General features: G+C 39.3%; 1 protein-coding gene across 1 annotated transcript in view; it reads left to right on the top strand.

Moving 5' to 3' along the window:
• Slc39a8 (solute carrier family 39 member 8) overlaps window positions 1-18,021 on the top strand; it is a 59,561-nt gene that overhangs the window by 38,543 nt on the left and 2,997 nt on the right. Inside the window, exon 6 of the mRNA XM_028760425.1 lies at window positions 17,472-17,679. Within this exon, the coding sequence (XP_028616258.1) occupies window positions 17,472-17,679 (208 nt within the window). The remainder of the gene's footprint in view (window positions 1-17,471; window positions 17,680-18,021) is intronic.

Here is an 18,021-nt window from a genome sequence, read left to right as displayed (position 1 = left end):
AATTGAAATTAGGAAGAAGCTATTAAAATGATGAGTTAAGAAAAGTTCTTTAAGTCGATATATTGATAGGACAAAAACTATATATAGTAATCCAGATTTTAAAATTATAATTTTTGGTTTTCTTGAAATATAAGAAGAATGAAAAGTATCATAGAATAATTAATATGTATATCTAAAGAATGTGGTAATTTTTAATTTATCGAACCAGTTCTGGCTTATCACAGAGAAGTCAGATATGCAAGATGATTGAAGTTTAGTAGTCTATGGTATTTTGTGTTCCATCATATACCTATAGCTTTGGGCAATTTAAAAATTGTTATCATCAAAACATGTATTTATCACAGTAAGATGTTAGAAAGGAGTTGACAGTTTCATTTCTAACTTTTAGGTATTTAGTCCAACGCTGAGATTTTTTTAGCACCTAGTAAATGTGAAACAGCAGTACACGTGACATGTGGAGTGTGTACGTGTTCAGTTACTCAGTTCTCACTACATGATGTTTCACATCCTACTCTTGAGGTTGATTTCTCTGATATGGAGGGGTCACACTAACCTCTGTATGTGAAACTTTTCTTTCTCTAGGACACACAGCTTGGAAATAGTTGCTGTTACTACTAGATCTGTCTTTATCCTTAAGAATGTTAGGCCTCGGTGGCTTGTGTTTCACTTCTAGGCCACTAGAGGGACCACCTTGTTCATTCCTCTGCAGTGTGCAACATCTCCTACCGAATTTATGATAAGAGAAAAAATTTACTCTGCCATTTACAGAAGTTGATTACTGTGCATGTTATATTTAAAATAAGATACAATGAAGTGGAATTTATCCACAATGTAGGTGATGCCAGGGAGTGGACTATATTAACAGCTGATATAAAGTGATACTCCGCGTATAAGAAGTATTTTTGAGATCCTTGGATCTCTGTGAGAGTCTTACAGATTTAATACATCAAATCACCTAGTAAGTATTTCCCAAGTATCTAATGTGTTCCTGGTGCTCTTCTAAGTACTGGTAATGTGTTTAGAGAGATGGAGGGACATACTTTCTGCCCTTTGGTATGTAACATTCAAAAATGTTGCAAATGTTACAGAGAACAGAAATCTCTCTCTCTGGGTGTCTCTCTTACTAGCTTGCCTTCTAGCTTGCTTGCTCTCTCTCTTGCTCTCTCTCTCTCTCTGATTGACCTGGAACTGAAACCTCTATATGAGAATATGTGGAACTTGTTCCAAGTTCCTCCCCACCCCCTGGGGGTGATGGTGGTGGTGGTGGTGGTGGTGGTGGTGGGGTGGGGTGGAGAGTGGATCATTTTTTCTTCCCTTTGGCCTGGAGGGTGAGAAGGCTGGATGGCTGGAGTATATTCCTGGATATCTATGTTTAGAGAAGGATATTGGGCCATTAACAGTATTATGACTACATATCTGTCTTCAGGATGGAGCTCAATTTCAGCCCTGTGGCTCTTGGATTCAACTTCCCAAAGGAAACATCTTCAGTCATGGTGAGGGCTACCTGGATGCTCTGGCTTAGAAGAAAGGGTTCCGAATGTGCTCCAAATGGATATAATGTCAACCCTGTCACTTTTAGCCCTACCCCCATATCGTCTGCCACATATCAACTATTTACTATTTTTAAAATTAAAACAATATGTTTTGAGGCTGGGTTGCCCAGAAATTCATGATCTTCCTGCTTTTACATTCCACGAGCTGGAATTACCGGAGTGAGCGGCTCCCTCTGCCTCTGTTTACTATTTTAAATCGTATAATTTGAATCATGTACAAAACAGAAGTCAGTTAATTTCCTCTAGGTGTCAGTGCTAAGAGTACTTACTGGGCAGCCAGGACCAAATCCTGACTGTGGGAAGTATCTTAGGTTCCTCTGTGGCCAAGTCAACCTGAGATCTCCTCCTGGCGTCTTGAATCCTAGCTTCCTGCTCCCCATGCTCCACATAGCTTCCTAATGGAAGCGTTGCTTTAAGTTCTGATTACAAAAGAACAAGGCCGGCAGTGAATGGAGGATTGCCTGCAGAATGAATCCTTGTTAATTTTGACTATCATGGGGCTCATCAATTAATTGCAATTTGTTCCTTTTGGCTATAGGCTAGGCTGTAGTCTATCTTAGAAATATCTATAAGATCTGTCTTTGAGGTGTTTTGCATACACAATTCTAAAGTTTAAATTTAATTTATTTTTTAAGATCTAAAAAAATGTCAATCTAAAAAGTTCTCTTCCGTAAGTGACAAGTTACATCACTCGCATAGATGGTGGTGGGTTTTCTTAGAGATCTGCCCACACTGCTGCTTGCTGCTGCAGCCTCATTTGTTAGTGTACGTTCTGAAATCAGTGAGTGCATTTATCTAAACATGCTCTATACAAAATTGCTTTCACTAATCAAGCAAGACTTATCCCTATTTAGAGGAATTAGTGAGGTTTTACTCAATTAGGCTTGATGTCAAGTTAATTTTTCCCCCATTAGTATAATGAGGAATTGTTATGCTCCTTTATTATGGATGTAGATTGATAAAAAGTTGAAAATTAATGCCAAACATTTTTTATTTGGAAAACCAGGAGAGAAGTGAGAGGTTTGAGTAAATTATCCTGGATAGAAGAAGAGTTGCTTAATTTGTATCATGTAGAGAGCCCAGTTGCAAATCAGCAGAAGCCACAGAACACTTGGCATGCAGTCCACTGATGGAGGCTCTTCAGCGTCAGCTTCCTCATTTGATTTTTAAAAAACTACATTATAATTATATCTATCTAGTAATAGTCTTGTAAAAGTAGGTTCCTTCTTTCTTTCCTTCCTTCCTTCTTCCCTCCCTCCTTTCCTCCCTCCTTCTCTCTCTCTCTCCCTCTCTCCCTCTCTCTCTGTTTCCCTCTCTGCCTCCCTGCCTCCCTGCCTCCCTTCCTCCTTCCCTCTCTATCTGCCTTCCCTCCTTCCTTCCTTCCTTCTTACTTCTGCTATTTATGCTTTCAAAACTATTTATTTTGTGCTCCATTCTTTACATGCACACCCTGAAGTTTGGGAACACTGAACCAGGACCTGGTGAGTTTACATTTGCTTAGTGGGTTGCATGACAGAAAGTTTGCCTAAGCAAGAAGGGTTTGCTCAGTGAATGGCATCCATGTCTCTTGACAAGGCTCTTGGGAGGCAGAATTTGTTTGATGCTTTAATTTATTCATTAAATATATTATATAAATTTATATATTATGTAATATATATATATATGAGATTCCAAAGAAAACAACCACAAAACTGACTATGCAGATAGAGTATGGCCTTGCCAAGATGATTTTGAGTCTGAAATCATTATGTTAAATAGTAGAGTCCTACACACACTCACCCTCCCACACACATATAACTACACAACACCTATAGGTATTCATCTGTCTGTAATGATGTCTATTTGGTTTATGTCTGAGACAAACTTCCAGATTTTTAAAAATCTCATTTTTATAATGATTATTACTTTACTGATAATGATAATGATAATGATAATGATAATGAATAAGACATAATTGAAGTCACTTGAAGAACAATTTTAGCACCTAGTCATAACAAATGGGCCTTCAGGTTAGAGTCAGATCATTGGTTGGGTGGTACCTTTGATCATGCTATATTTATGTTTCTTTAGATAGAGAATTTCAGTTCTTCTGAGACTTTAAGCCCTATTAAATTAATGGCTCATTGTTTATGTTAACCAAGTCTCTGGCAGTTAACTTTGTTTGACATGCTTATAAGTGGCCCTTTATTAAGAAGCATTGTAAGTTCTGAGTTCGAATCAGTAGAGAGATCAGTATGTAAGCTTGATTCTTTCTGTCAGCAGGTGTCAGAAGATTAAAAAAAGATTGTAACTTGTTATCAAATCTCTTACTTAGTAATATCAAAGAGCTTAATCTATATGACTTCATGAAACCTTCAGTGGAGATGGGTAGAAGTTGGAAACATTTACAGTGGAGAAAGCACTAGAAATAAAAGATTTCCTTTAAAGGTTTCCTAAGCCTTTTGGGACTGTGATTTGGTACTTTCTAGTTTGTCATCTTTTACTGCTAGATTATAAAATGCCTTTGGAAAAAACGGAATCGAGATATCAAACGTCGTTCATAGTTTTCTAGGCTTCAAAGCAATACTCAAATCTGGAAATTGTGTTGCAGTTAGAAAGTAAAATCATAACTTGCTCATTGGGTAGACGCCATGTTTGCAGAAACGGTTCAGACTTTGTGTATTTTATGTCTTAGCTTTACCCCAGACTTCATAATCTTGGACTCTTATATGAAAACAATAATAACAACCTTAAATTGAGTTTCTAGACTAATGTGCTACACTGCAGGAACATTTTGTCCCCTACATGACACCTTGCTTCATGCTTCATCATGCCAGCTACATGAAAATGTAGGAGCTGGTCTTCAGACCATCATTGTGTTATTAAGGCACTATCATGTGATTACAGGATCACTTCCATGTGCCAGACTCTGCTTTATATATCAGAGATACCACTGCAAAGAGATAACCAGCCATATAATCTTCATGTTCATGGTGGGATACACAGCTTGGCATCATAGGTCTGCAATGCTGGGCACAGAATTAAAATGTTGTGAAGTGGTGTCTGAATGACCACATTGATTTGGGTGGTCAGAGGGTGTCTTTTCAAAGAGGACACATTTAAGCTTACCTCTCAATTGTGAGATGGAGCTATCTCTGCAAATACTGTAGAGAAGTCTTTTGACTGAGCTAACACCCAATGGCACATCCCTAGGTAGGACAGAATTTAACAGGATTCAGGAACACAAAGATGATCTGAGTAGCTAAGAACAGTGTGGGGATGCTGTTCCACAATGACAGCAGAGAACATTCTAGATGGAAACTCTTCAAAGTATCTTCAGGGTATTATTGTATTCTAACACAGTCCTGATGATCTAAGCAAGATGTTGGTTCTTAAATTACTTTTTATTAATATGATGAAATTAGAAGAGTCAGCCAAGAAGGAAACTGTAATCTTCCACATATGTTTGCAGTTGGTGCAACAGAATATATGGGGCAGATTTGAAAGCCCACTGATGTTCTTTCTCACGGAGGTAGGAGTTACTTTAAGTATCTCTAAAGTGTCAGCAGGCCTCAGAATCAGATCACAGTATTCTATTCAAGGACAAATGCGCTTGACCCAATGACATTGCTCCAGATGGAGGCCAGGAAATAGCAATCAAACAATCCCTGGACCCAGACAACCTCAAGACTCTTGATACAAATGATGACAGGAAAAAAATGTATCCCCAACATAATACAAATGATTAACTGTTTGGCTCTGCAAAACAACAACAACAACAACAACAACAGCAACAGCAACAGCAGCAGCAGCAGCAGCAGCAGCAGCAGCAGCAATAACAACAGCAACAATCGTAACAACACAGGTCGCTGTTCCTTAGCTGTTGGCCTTTTATTGTGCAGGCATCTGAATCAGACAGTCTGACTTCACTGTTTTTTTTTTAAACTGTGTTTTATGTTTTTTAAACTGTACGATACTGATCAAGTCCTTCTAGTATTTTTAAAACATATTTTGCAGTTAGAACTTTAGCATAATTTATCTCAGGTGATTCAGAAGATGATTTTCAAATAATAAGCATTTGACAGGTTATATGCCTTTTTTTCCCCTACTACCTTAATGATCCTCTCCAAATAATTTAAAAAAAGAAAAAGTGTATATCTTATAAAGGAAGGCAGGATGGCTGTCAGGGAATGCCTACTTCATCCCAGGGAGTCTCTGGGATATGTTGGCTGCACACAGAGTTCAGTATCATGCTTTCTCATTTGATATCTGCAAGACAATCTTCCTTTTGTTTGCTTAGTTGTTGAACAGTGATTAACTTCTAAGTACTGGGTTTTAAATAAATAAAAAAGAAAATCCCCGCCTGTCAAGAGCATTGAATTTAGTTTCTAGATTTTCAAGACAAGAAATGGGCAAACAGATGACGACTGTCTTTGTGCTTTCTGAGTCTTGTATTACATAGAGAAGTTGTACAAGGAAAATTTCCTGTATGGTTATTTTACGTTGTATTCTTTGGAAGGATTCGAGTGGATGGTTCATGGGATGACAATTTGTGGGTGTGTCCTGAGAGAAAATGTTCTTTTGCTATGACTATGCTCTTGTGTATTCAGCCAACAAACATTCATGGTATGTTTATCATGCTAGATACTTGGGGAAAGAGGTGAAGCCAGGGTAATAAGACTCCACATTCTCTAGAAATAAGACTTGGCTTGCCTGGTACAGCACTCAGAACCTGTCTCATTTCCTTTCTAGGTATATGTCGTATTACTCCACCTCAGCACTCCCCACTGCTCAGCATCCTTATTTGTAAAATGGGAATAGTGTGTGTCTAAGATTGTTGTGAGGAACCAATGGCCGTACAGTGGTCCTAGGATCAGAGGAAGTGTAGCGCCCTATGAGCTGTTCTTACCAATGTTCTGTGCTGTGTGCTCTGGGAGTAGATGCTGCATATTTCACCTTACATTCCTCACTATAGAAATCTCTTTTCTCATGGTGTCCAGTGCATCTTTAGAATGGCATGGTGGCCCCCACCCCTTACACCTTCCGCTTAAAATACAGATATTTCCTGTTTTCCTGAATACAGACTCCCTTCTGGACATCTCTCACAGATTTTTTATTTTGCCTCTGTGTTGCTCATTTCTTCTCCTCGGGTAGTGCATCTGTTTCTTAACACCCTACTGTGGTTCTAATGGCTTGTTCTGTCACAATGGCTGCAGTTACCACTGGCTCTCAGCCTCCTTCTCACCCAGCGTTCTTTGCCTCTTACCACTATGCCCAAGCCCCATGCTCTAAGAAGGCTAATTGCCGCTGCCAGCAGAAAGAACTTCTCCTTTTTTTCCCAAGGTCATCCATCCATCCATCCATCCATCCATCCATTTATCCATCCATCCATCAATCAATCATTTTTTTTGCACTGGGTGGGATCCCTTATATTTTAGTTCTTGACATAATACGTGGTAAATGCTGTGCGTACAACAGGCAGTGGCAGGACCAGGTCACTTCCACCTGATAACCCATGAAACCCTCCTGCTGAGTAGTGAAAGAAGGTATTCCTGTCTTTTCAAAATGCTACTTTTCAAGATACTAGCAGCTGATTTCTCCAGCTTATATTAAAACATAACCAATCTCTGGTATCTCTTGAAAGTCCTCTTACGAGTCTTCAGTGACCATGAGAGTTGCATAGGCTGGAGATTACCTTGTACAGGTTTATAGGATGTGATACCACACTTCCTGAATGTACCAAAAGATCAACATCATTGGCTTATGCAACAACAGAAGGCAGCCTATCAGAGAGCTGGAAATAGTCTATCAGGATGACTGTACATATTTAATTAGTATGTTGTTTAAATTCTATGATTTCTTGAAAACCTTTAAAGTTTCTCTTAAATTTGTTTTTTTTCCCCCAAAGTAGTAAAGTGTTGTGGTCCCAAGTGGAACACAAGTGATAATTCTTTCTCCTTGATTATTTAAACTAAGACCCCCAAACAACTTGACTCATATTCCACAGAAAGACTGGAGACAAAACAATTTTAAGTCTCTGGAAATTGTTATTTTCTCATTAACAGTTATTTTCATTACCGAACTGAATTGTAGAAGTAGCTTTGAGATTTTCCTGAAACCAAATGCCTGTCAACTTAATACATTTGAAATCTAGTTGGCTATACGTGTTAATACCAGAATTAATTTCTCCTGTCTTTCGTGAAGTTTCCCTCTGGTGATAGTGAGCCGAGGAATGACCCCTTAGCTGTAAAATACAAACATTGAAATCGCTAGAAATCCTAGTCATAACAATAAAACTTATGAATATTTTATATTTTAGAATGCCTTTAATACTTTATAATCTTTTGTGTCTATTTAACATGATCTTATTTTTTTTCATTAAAATCTGTGTAATGGTGCATATGCTATCTGTGAGCTCCATGTTGGGCATGGAATTAGACCTTCCTTTCCAGAAAGAGGTGAAGGATTTAAATGGAGATAAATAATAAACAGAAGGGAGAGAGACAATTCACAGAACTTGAGGATGGAGGACCCGGTCTGCGTAGGGAAGTGCAGGAACAGGAGGCTGAACTCGAGGAGCTAATAGTCTATGGTGGATAGTCTAAGAACCAGAGAAGTAAGAAGGTACTGGAAGCCAGAGGTTCCAGCCTCAAAAGTCCACTGTAAGTGAAACAGTGACTGTCAGTTAGGGACATAGCTAAGCCATATTGCTTCTCAAGGAGGTAGCCAGGGGAAAAGCATTCTCACCTCGTCTCACCTTTCCCTCTAATTGTATGTGTGAGCTCCTTGTACGGAGCCAAACGGAAGCTAGAGGCATGACAACCATACATGTGTCATGAGGCACAGGGCTGGGGTAAAACGGACATGCAGAGTATGTATCTGAATGGATAAGTGAATGAAACCTGTGAGTGTCTAGCTTTTTTCCTTATATTTTTATTCTCTATGTGGTTGAAAAATACAGTGAATGGACAGAATGCCTCCGACTCCCACTATCTGTCTGCATGACGTCATGTAAAGATCATTGTAGCCTTTAACTGATCTGCTGACGACACCAGTGTTCTTCACATAAGGTGGGGAAGGAGAGAGCAGAAAAGAGGCAAATGAGCAGCATTAATTTTGAGTGCCCGTAACTCTCTTAGCGGGATATCACTGTAGGATGAGAGCTATAGCTTCACCTTTCTAATGTACATCCGTGCTTACCAGACTGTCTGCCATCCCCTCGCCTGACAGGGGCCATTTCCAGTTTTGGCATCTCAAACTTTCATTTCTTTAAGAACTGAATTCTTGGTGGTCTTGTTTTTATTGGACTGTTTTCCCTGAGCAAGGGCTGCGGGGAAAAGAGTATTAAGAACAGTCTCTCTAAGTTCCTTGCTTTCTAAGGATGACTGCTGCCTCATTCATTATCAGGATATTAATTCTCCTTTGAAATAGTATAATGACTTCATCTACCTACTGGCTTCCGTCCATTAAGAACATCATATTGCTAGGGGCTTACTCTTCTTTCAAAGAGTAGAAAATGACATTTCCTGGTGGAATCATAAACCCTTTGAGCAGTAGGCCTTTTGAAATCACCAAGTTCAATGAGTAGTAAGAATTCTTTAAATATTTTGAATTCTTTGAATTTTAATTTAAGACTAGCTGCTCTCACCTATAGCCAGAGTTGAAGGCGTGCATCGTATAGCAAGTTTCCTGTGACTCTTTTTTAATGGGAAAATTTTTATGTGACTCTAGAAATATACAGGTATATAAAATAAATATGCAAACAAAGCATTTACTAATAATGATTTATAAAAATATTTTCAGACATCTTTTGGGCAGGTATAATTTCACCAGTCATTAAAGACAAAAGCAAGTGTGCTTGTAATGAGATGGATGTGCTTTCTTATTTTTGCATTGAGTATCCAATCTTAGCTGAGTGTTTGATACTGCAGATCATCTTCAACATTTATCAGAGTTGATTAATATTTTGATTTTATGATTGCAAATGCCAAATACATTACTTAATATAAATACATTTGTAAAAAAAATGTCAGGAATACATTTAATGCTATCTCAGATTTTTGGGGGTTGTTTTTAAATCAAAATTTATGAGATAATTTATTCTGAAAAATGCAATCAGCAATTCAAATGGCAATTTACAAATCAAACACTTAAAACATAAGACAAGCCAAAGTATACTGAGGAATGATGGTAGAAAAATATCAAAATTCTTTGTTTTTCATAATTAATTAATCTTTCTATAAAAGCAGAAATATTGTTCATTGGCGTGACAAATGTCATGGTATGATAGCATGTGTGGTTCTGAAAACACAGGAGCCCAGAATTAAGGCTGTCATGTGATCAAAGTGGGGAACACTGTAAAAACACCTATGATTAATTTCTCATTTGATTTTGAATTAATATCGAGTCATAGGATTTACAGAAATCATTCACTGTTGACAAATTTTTGTGACCCCTACAGTCAGTCATGTGAACCCCATGGGGGGGTGAGTCTTAGGAAAACCAGACTCTGTAGCTTACCTACAGCCATTCATGAAACTGTGAATTCTCTGTGGTAGAGTTAAACACACACACACACACACACACACACACACACTTATATATTCAAACAAATTATATATATATATGTATATATATACATACATATATATATATACACACACACATATATATGTGTGTGTATGTATGTATCTGCTGGCATGAGGCATTTATACATAGTCTATAGACAGCATGCTAACTTTGCTGGTCCCTTGGCTTACATTCTAGCTGAACTTTTCACATACAGTTGCATCTGGATGCTTCTATGGGAACTAAGTAACCCAATCTACACATTGTATGAATGAATTGTGTTTCTTTTTTTGCTGAAAAATAGTGTGGACGCCATTTTTGTAGATGATCGTGGTGTGCTATATAAATTTCTAAAGGATACTACTTGCACTAGTGTTGGCAGCAAAGAAGGCATGTATCAAATGGCTCTATCTTTCAGTCTAATGAGTGAGTACTCTATCACAATGAGAGGAGGCTAGGGTCATTGTCCTGGCCATTCACAGCCAGCTGGGCCATGTTGTTCTTGGGCAGATGAGATCTGTGTCATTTTGGATTTCCATAGGTTGAACCTTTCTTGAGCTCTGGAAAGCCAGATCACCTCTGTAGAGGAAGAGGGTGCTGAAGCCACGAATAACCTTTTTCCCTACTATCTTGCCGTTTTCTTTCGACTCATTAAGCAAATATCAAGGTGGCTGTTGAAAGACACAAAGCGACAGTTGTAATGAGATTTCGTTCACTTTTATTACAGAGGCTGTTTTCTGTGATCTCCTTTATGAGATTTAGGCAAAGAGAATGAGCCTTGTACAGTGGGCTTACTAAGAGCCCCGCCCTCAACATTTCATTACAGACATCTTTACTATGAATTTTCCAGTTTTACCTTTTAAAAGTTATACCTCGTTTAATGTAGCATGATGCCATTCCTCTGTAGGGAGTAGAAAATCAGACATTCCGTCCAAAGTCCTGCTTCCTTGGAGGATTTCCCTTTCTCACTGTGTCTTAGGTCAACTGTGAATAAACTTGCAAGACTGGCTGGTGCTGACACACAGATCTACCACAGTGAACTGGCTGTTGGAAACTCCCTTTGAAACTTTGAGGGAAAAGAGCTAATTAGGGTGAGATGTCATAAGACTGTATCACCTGTGACTATTACTCACATGCATCTTCAAGACCTGCGTGGACCTCTTTTTAGGTGCACAGTTTAAAAATGGAACGATGTTGTGAATATCAAATTTTACACTTTGTTGGATCAGATCATAGCCCGTTAAACATGATCCTGCATCTACTGGGTTTTCTATGGCCAGAGATGAGTTTCTTTAAGTACTCACCGACCAACATCTAATGCTAAAGAGGAGACTGTTATACTCTAAAATCCTAGGAGTCTGTGAACGATTGCAAGACCAGAGTTTGCCGGAATGTCCTTTGTAGCATCTCTGAATGCCATCATCTCTTCAGATTTCACTGGTTCTGCCCGGTCATCAGGACCAAGAGGCAGGACCTACCATAGCCTGAACTTTGCAGAGACGGTATTCTTGCCTTCCCTTGGAAATGTAATGTACCTGATCTGTAACTTTCCTTCCATTTCCTCTTAACTTTGAATCTTATGAAAAAACAAATTAACATTTCCTTTTTTTGGGGGGTGGGGGATCTGAATTCCTATGGTACTTCCAGCTACAATGATTTCCAGTAGGAAACAGTGGCATAACCAGGTTAGTAAACATCAAAGAGGCCTGCTGGACCCTGAGAGAAGAGTTGTTTGTCTTCATTTGAGGGATACAGACAGCCTGAGGTTGGCAGAGTGCACAAAAATAATGGAAAAAACAAAACAAAAACAAAACCCTGACATCTCCTGTCTTCCCTTCTGTAGGGATTCCACATTGGTGAGTCTCAAGTGGAAATACAAAACCAACCAACCAACCAACCAACCAACCAACCAAACAAACAAACAAACAAAAACCAAACCAAACCAAAAAACAATCAACATTTCAGGAGTCATATTCAGAGAGAGGAGAAGGGCACAAGAGAGAAGAGGAGTGGAGAGTCACTTCTGAGCTATTTATCGCATGTTTGTAGTGTTAATTCTGAATGCTCCTTTATGGGCTATGAATTCCAATGAAATGAGGATTCTTTTATTTATATTTACAACCTCACTTAACACAGTTCCTGCAGTGGAGTAGATACTGCACTCAGTGAATTATTAAGTAGTCTGACCCAATAACTCCTGTGTGATTTTGAGTATCTTACTTCTATTCTCAGATGGTCATTTTCTGCGTCTCCAAGATGAAAATACTGGAATGTGTCCTATTTTACTCTTGAGGACGTTGTAATGACCAAGGGAGGGTGCAGATGCTAGCAGCAGATCTGCTTTATAAATTGTGACGTACTGCAGATGTATACGAGAAGATTTATTTTCACTTTTCCTCCCAGACTCTGTAACTTTCTGGTTCATGTTAATTCACGAGGTCAGATTGTCACTAGGGTTGGAGGTGTGAGGTCTAGTCCTTGGTAGCCCTGACAAGATGACCTGGTCAGCTGTTGTCAAGAGGCTGAGTAAAGAGGCAATGGATCCTTGCAGAGAATGAGGATATATTCAGTGGTCACCTTGGGGAGAAGAACGAAGAGAGAAGGACAAATTCATTCTCTTAGGTCCTTCCTATTTTTTTCTGTTTTTTTTTTTTGTTCCTTTTTGTATTTGTTTTTGTTTTTAACTTTTTGAGACAGGGTTTCACTATGTTATCCTAGCTCGCCAAGAACTCTTTATGTAGACCAGGCTGACCTTGAACTCACAGAAATGTGCCTCCCTCTGCCTCCTGATTGCTGGGATTAAAGATGTGCACAACACCACCTGGCTCAAACTGCTTTTCTTAAATCCCCCTTTGTTTAGAGTTTATGTCTTTCAACTCCATTTTGTTGTTACTACTTATATTAATTCCCACTCACGGACACATTTTTTTAAACTATATTTGCATAGTTTTCATTTCTTGACATCTATACCCTTTTGCTACAAATGTAATTTTCTGTAGGTTGATATGCTTCTTTTTGACTTCGTACCAGGGCTTCCTCTGCAAATCATTTTGCAGCATGGGAATACAAAATTTAATCTTTCCTTCAAGTGGTTGTTTGTCTTTGCCCGTTCACCAATAAAGTTTACAGACAATAAACCATAAAAACCCGCTTGCGGATCCTGGCTGATGGCATCTCTCATGAGTCAGCGCACAGGGAGGTTGTGCACTATCTGGAACCATGAAACAAACAACAAGGCTTGCTCTGGTGGGACAGTCACCCTTTTCTTCTTGCAGAATATATATATATATATATATATAATTTTTTCCAAATATATTTATTCTTAGAATATTAAGGACTTTACAGAAAGGTGTCCACTAGCCACACAGTTTATTACTTTTATTCTGATATTGTGTTTTGGACATGTTTACATGTGAAAAAATAGGAATATTCCAAGTGTTGCATGAAGAGGAGAGTCATTTTTGTGTGATCAGTATTCTTCTGGAGGACAGCCATGACCTCTCAGCCTCTGCCCATCCCTGTCCTTCCTGCTGCCCACTTATTCTCTTCCCTTCCTCTTTTAGCCGTCACCTTCTGTCTTCCTCCTCCTTGTCCCCCACTTCCTCCTTACTTGTGTTCTTCTCTCTCCTTGTCCCTCTCCCTCCTCTCCTTGCCTCGCTATGCCTCTTCTCCCTTTTCAACTTCCTGTGCGTGCTGAAGTTGTTCTCCTAGGGAACCATGTGATACTCACATTTTACACTATTAGGACAACTTCTTCCTACTCTTGCCTCCTCCTCCTCAGCTTATGTCTGGTGTCTACTCAGTCTCCCATCTGCGTTCGTAATTCCTAGGAGTGATATTCTTCCTACCCCCATTCAGATTACTCTACATTTTGTCTGATTTCATTTGCATTATCAATCAAATCATAGGCATTAAGCAGTGGGGCCAAGGACACCAGGAGAACACAGCCCACTGAACTAGCTAAGCAGGGCTCACAGGGGCTCACAAAGACTGACGCTACAAGCACGGGGCCTGCATGGTCCTCTGCACATATTACAATTGTGTAGCTTGGTATTTGGGGCGGGGGAGGGGGAACTCCTAACAGTGGGAGTAGGTGTGTCCATGTCTCTTTTGCCAGGTCTTGGGACTCTTTTTCTCCTATTAGGTTGCCTTGACCAATCTTGACATGAGGGCTTTTGCCTTGTCTTGTTGTTTCTTGTTTTGTCATAACTGGTGGTTGTTTCTTGGAGGTCTGCTCCTTTCTTAAGGGAAAGGGAGGGGGAGTTAACTTGGGAGAGAGAGGAGCTAGGGAGTGTCTGGGAGGAGTAGAGGAAAGGGAAACTCTGGTCAGGATGTATTGTATGAATGAAGAATCTGTTTTCAATTAAAAAATTAAATAAAAGATTTAGGGGAAAAAAGGAGTCTTCCTGAAGCTCAGAGGGTCAGTCTGGTGAGAACCCCCATCCTCACTCTGATCACAGTTGTAGATCCTGGGCTAGTGTCTTAAAACTAGGGCTTAGCCTTATCATGGCGGAGGATTGCAGTATCATCATGAAGAATAAAACCAGATAAGGAAACAAGCAAGCGATAGCAGCAGGTTTGCAACTGCAGCATTAAGCAGAAGTTTAAAAATGAAGACCAGGAGAGGAAAATCCGCTAGTGTGGTTAGCTTTTTCAGTGCTCTCTGCTCAGCGATTTATTCTGGGTGAATTATGAAAGAACTGCAACTGTTTGCCTCCTGGGTGACTTTGGTTTGTTCCAAAGCAATTAAAAATATATAGCTCCTGACTTTCTCAATGGTATAATTTGAGACCTGAGCACACAGACCTCAAAGAATGTGCAATAATAAACAAAGCCAGTGAGGTCTGTGCTTGCAGGTAAGAGGACCACGCCTGATAGATCAATGTCATCTTCTTTTGATGATGTCATCATTCTTCTGTTGAATCGAAGGTGTTTGCAGATTCACCTTGCATGTAAGTTTTTGAAACTTGATCTTGCAGATCTTTCCCTAAACCGAGTAAATAAGGAAATGATAAGCTTGTGAGTAGCTAGGTAAGCCGAGTGGGAAAGCGAAGACGTTTCTGTAATTCAAATCTGTCTTATTGAGTGTAACTGGGCGTTATACCACACCCAGGTCACTTTCCCTGTGGCTTTCTCCATGGCTCCCTTTGTTTTACGATTGATCAGCAGTCAGGGCTTCCTGACTCAGGGGCACGTTCACCACAGCTCATTATTATTCATTACGGCATGCACTTAAAATACAGGCGTGAAATAAAGAGACCTAGTCTAAAGAGAAGATGGTATTCTCCTTGTGCAGACGGCACAGAGATGTTAAAGTGGAGATTAGAGGCTTATTTTATTGTTGCTTCTAGTGTTGAGAAGAGTGTTGCGGCCGAGGAACAGTTCAGGAAGAATTCTCAATAGGAAGTGTTTTCAGGTTTCACCACAGAAGAGACTCCCCTACGTCATTAGCTAGCAGGCAGTGAACCACTGTTGCCAAGAGTTTGGTTTTTACCTCTGGGTAAATTCACTAACTTTTCTGTTTTAATTTCTTTCGCTCTACAGTAATGATAACATATATATTTTTTTACCTCAGAACTTTTTGAGGTAAATTACGTATCTAAGGTTCTTAAAGCAGGGCCTGAGACCTACTCAAATCATTTGACTTTGTGGTCTCAACTTCATAACAGCCACAGCAAGGATGAAGCGGTTCTCAATCTGTGGGTCATGACCCCCTTTGGGGGACATTAGATGACCTTTTCACAGGGGTCAGCTAAGACCATTGGAAGACACACATGTTTACATTACAATTCACAACAGTGGCAAGATTAGAGTCATGAACTAGCAACAAAATAATTTTATGGTCGGGAACATGAGGCGCTGTATTAAAGGATTGCAGCATTAGGAGGGTCAAGAAACACCTTTGTAGAGTAAAAAACTTTATTTGCTCTGGATGACTTCTATGTGTTTAAACAAAAAATATTCCTCCAAAGATTCAAATTTCCTCTATGTAGACAGTCAAAGGATGTATTGTAAGATCTATATTCAGTTGTGAGAGTAGGATGCCACAGTGTTTTGACCAAAGAAGCAACAGTAAAATAAATGTTAATGCTCTCAGACAGACATTCTGCAAGAAGCCACTCGCTGTGAGATATATATTGCACAGCTTAAAATAACTTGGCCATAAAATTTCTTCTTTGTTTCTTCAATGCAGATACTTTCTCATTACGGTCTGCATAATATTTGAGAAATTGCAGATGCTCAACAGATACTCGGACTGGACACTTAGATAGAGGCGGGGAGAAGAACTAGGAACAAAATGTTCTCTAGTTAGGTGCAAACTGCTTTCTACTTACGGTCAAGTTTACATTGCACTATCTTCTTCTGCAAAGTGCTTTAGCAGGAATTTATCATCGGGGTCTTTAAAAATTGTAGATTTTATGGAACTCGAAACTCTCACAATGGGCTGGAGAGATGGCTCAGTGGTTAAGAGCACTGACTGCTCTTCCAGAGGTTCTGAGTTCAATTCCCAGCAACCACATGGTGGCTCACAACCATCTGTAATGGGATCCAATGCCCTCTTCTGGTGTGTCTGAAGACAGCTACAGTGTACTCAATAAATAAAAAATAAATAAATCTTTTTTTTTAAAAGAAACTCTCACAAAAATTCTCACTTGAAAATCCCATCATAGAATTTTTCTCTTTTTATTGTTATTTTAAAATGAAGTAAGCACGAATTAGTGTTAAGGCAAGACTGTGCCCATCACACTTCATAGAATATCTAAGGTTCACAGGGATCTAGAGCACCCAGAACAGTAACCAGAATGCAGTGATCTTGGCAATTTGTTGAGGAATGAGAAGACCATTTTAGAATGGTCTTTAGAAACTGACAGAATAATCTACTAATGGTCACACAGTGACATGGGAAGTGGAATGAACATTTCCTGATGTCACTGTGTTTTAATAATTGATGTCATATTTAAATTGTAATATGAAGATGACTTTCAATTTAGTCTCTGAATAACTTTTAGATGTGCAAATACATCAAATTCTGAGGTTAATATCTGTTACATCTTAGGAAGGCACTTGTAAGAATTTGTTCACGCAAGTCAACGGATTGATTTAAAAGGCCACCAATTTAAAATGTCTGCTAAGTGGCTCGCTCAAGGTGTGTCAAGTGATTTATTTCATCTGTCTCTGCTGTAAGCTTTTTTCTTTTTTTACCTCTGTGATGTATTGTTAGAGTTCCTTATAGACTACCAGTGACTTTTAGTTGGAACAATTTGTCTCCCCTGGGAATTAACCCATGTCTTAGTTCTTTGGAGTTTTTGAATGTTCAAGCAATACTGGATATCATGTTGTTTGAGCTTTTTTTCCCTATTGTTTTTACAGGATGGAAAAGCAGAGTCAAGTTCATGTACCTGTTTGAAGGGGCCTAAACTGTCAGAAATAGGAACAATTGCCTGGATGATCACGCTCTGTGATGCTCTCCACAATTTCATCGATGGCTTGGCGATTGGGGCATCTTGTACTTTGTCTCTTCTTCAGGGACTCAGTACGTCCATAGCCATCCTGTGTGAGGAGTTTCCTCATGAATTAGGTGAGCGCCTCAGATCACAGGGCAAGGAGTGATTGAATATTAGACTTGGCAAATCCTCATCATATACTGAGATGAATGACTTGTGTTTGGAAGTAGTTCTCCTCCTCCTCCTCCTTTTCCTCCTCCTCCTCCTTTTCCTCTTCTTCCTCTTCCTCCTCCTTCTTCTCCTCCTCCTCCTTCCTCTCCTCCTCCCCTCCTCTTCTTCCTCTTCCTCCTCCTCCTCTTCTTCCTCCTTCATGTCTTCCTCTTCCTCCTCTTCCTATTCCTTCTCCCCTTCTTCTTCTTCTTCTTCTTCTTCTTCTTCTTCTTCTTCTTCTTCTTCTTCTTCTTCTTCTTCTTCTT

This window comes from Grammomys surdaster, unplaced genomic scaffold, assembly GCF_004785775.1.
Source record: "Grammomys surdaster isolate TR1022 unplaced genomic scaffold, NIH_TR_1.0 126531, whole genome shotgun sequence".
NCBI lineage: Eukaryota > Metazoa > Chordata > Mammalia > Rodentia > Muridae > Grammomys > Grammomys surdaster.
The sequence above is the reverse complement of the archived record's forward strand: the minus strand, read 5'-3'. Positions and strand labels throughout refer to the sequence as shown.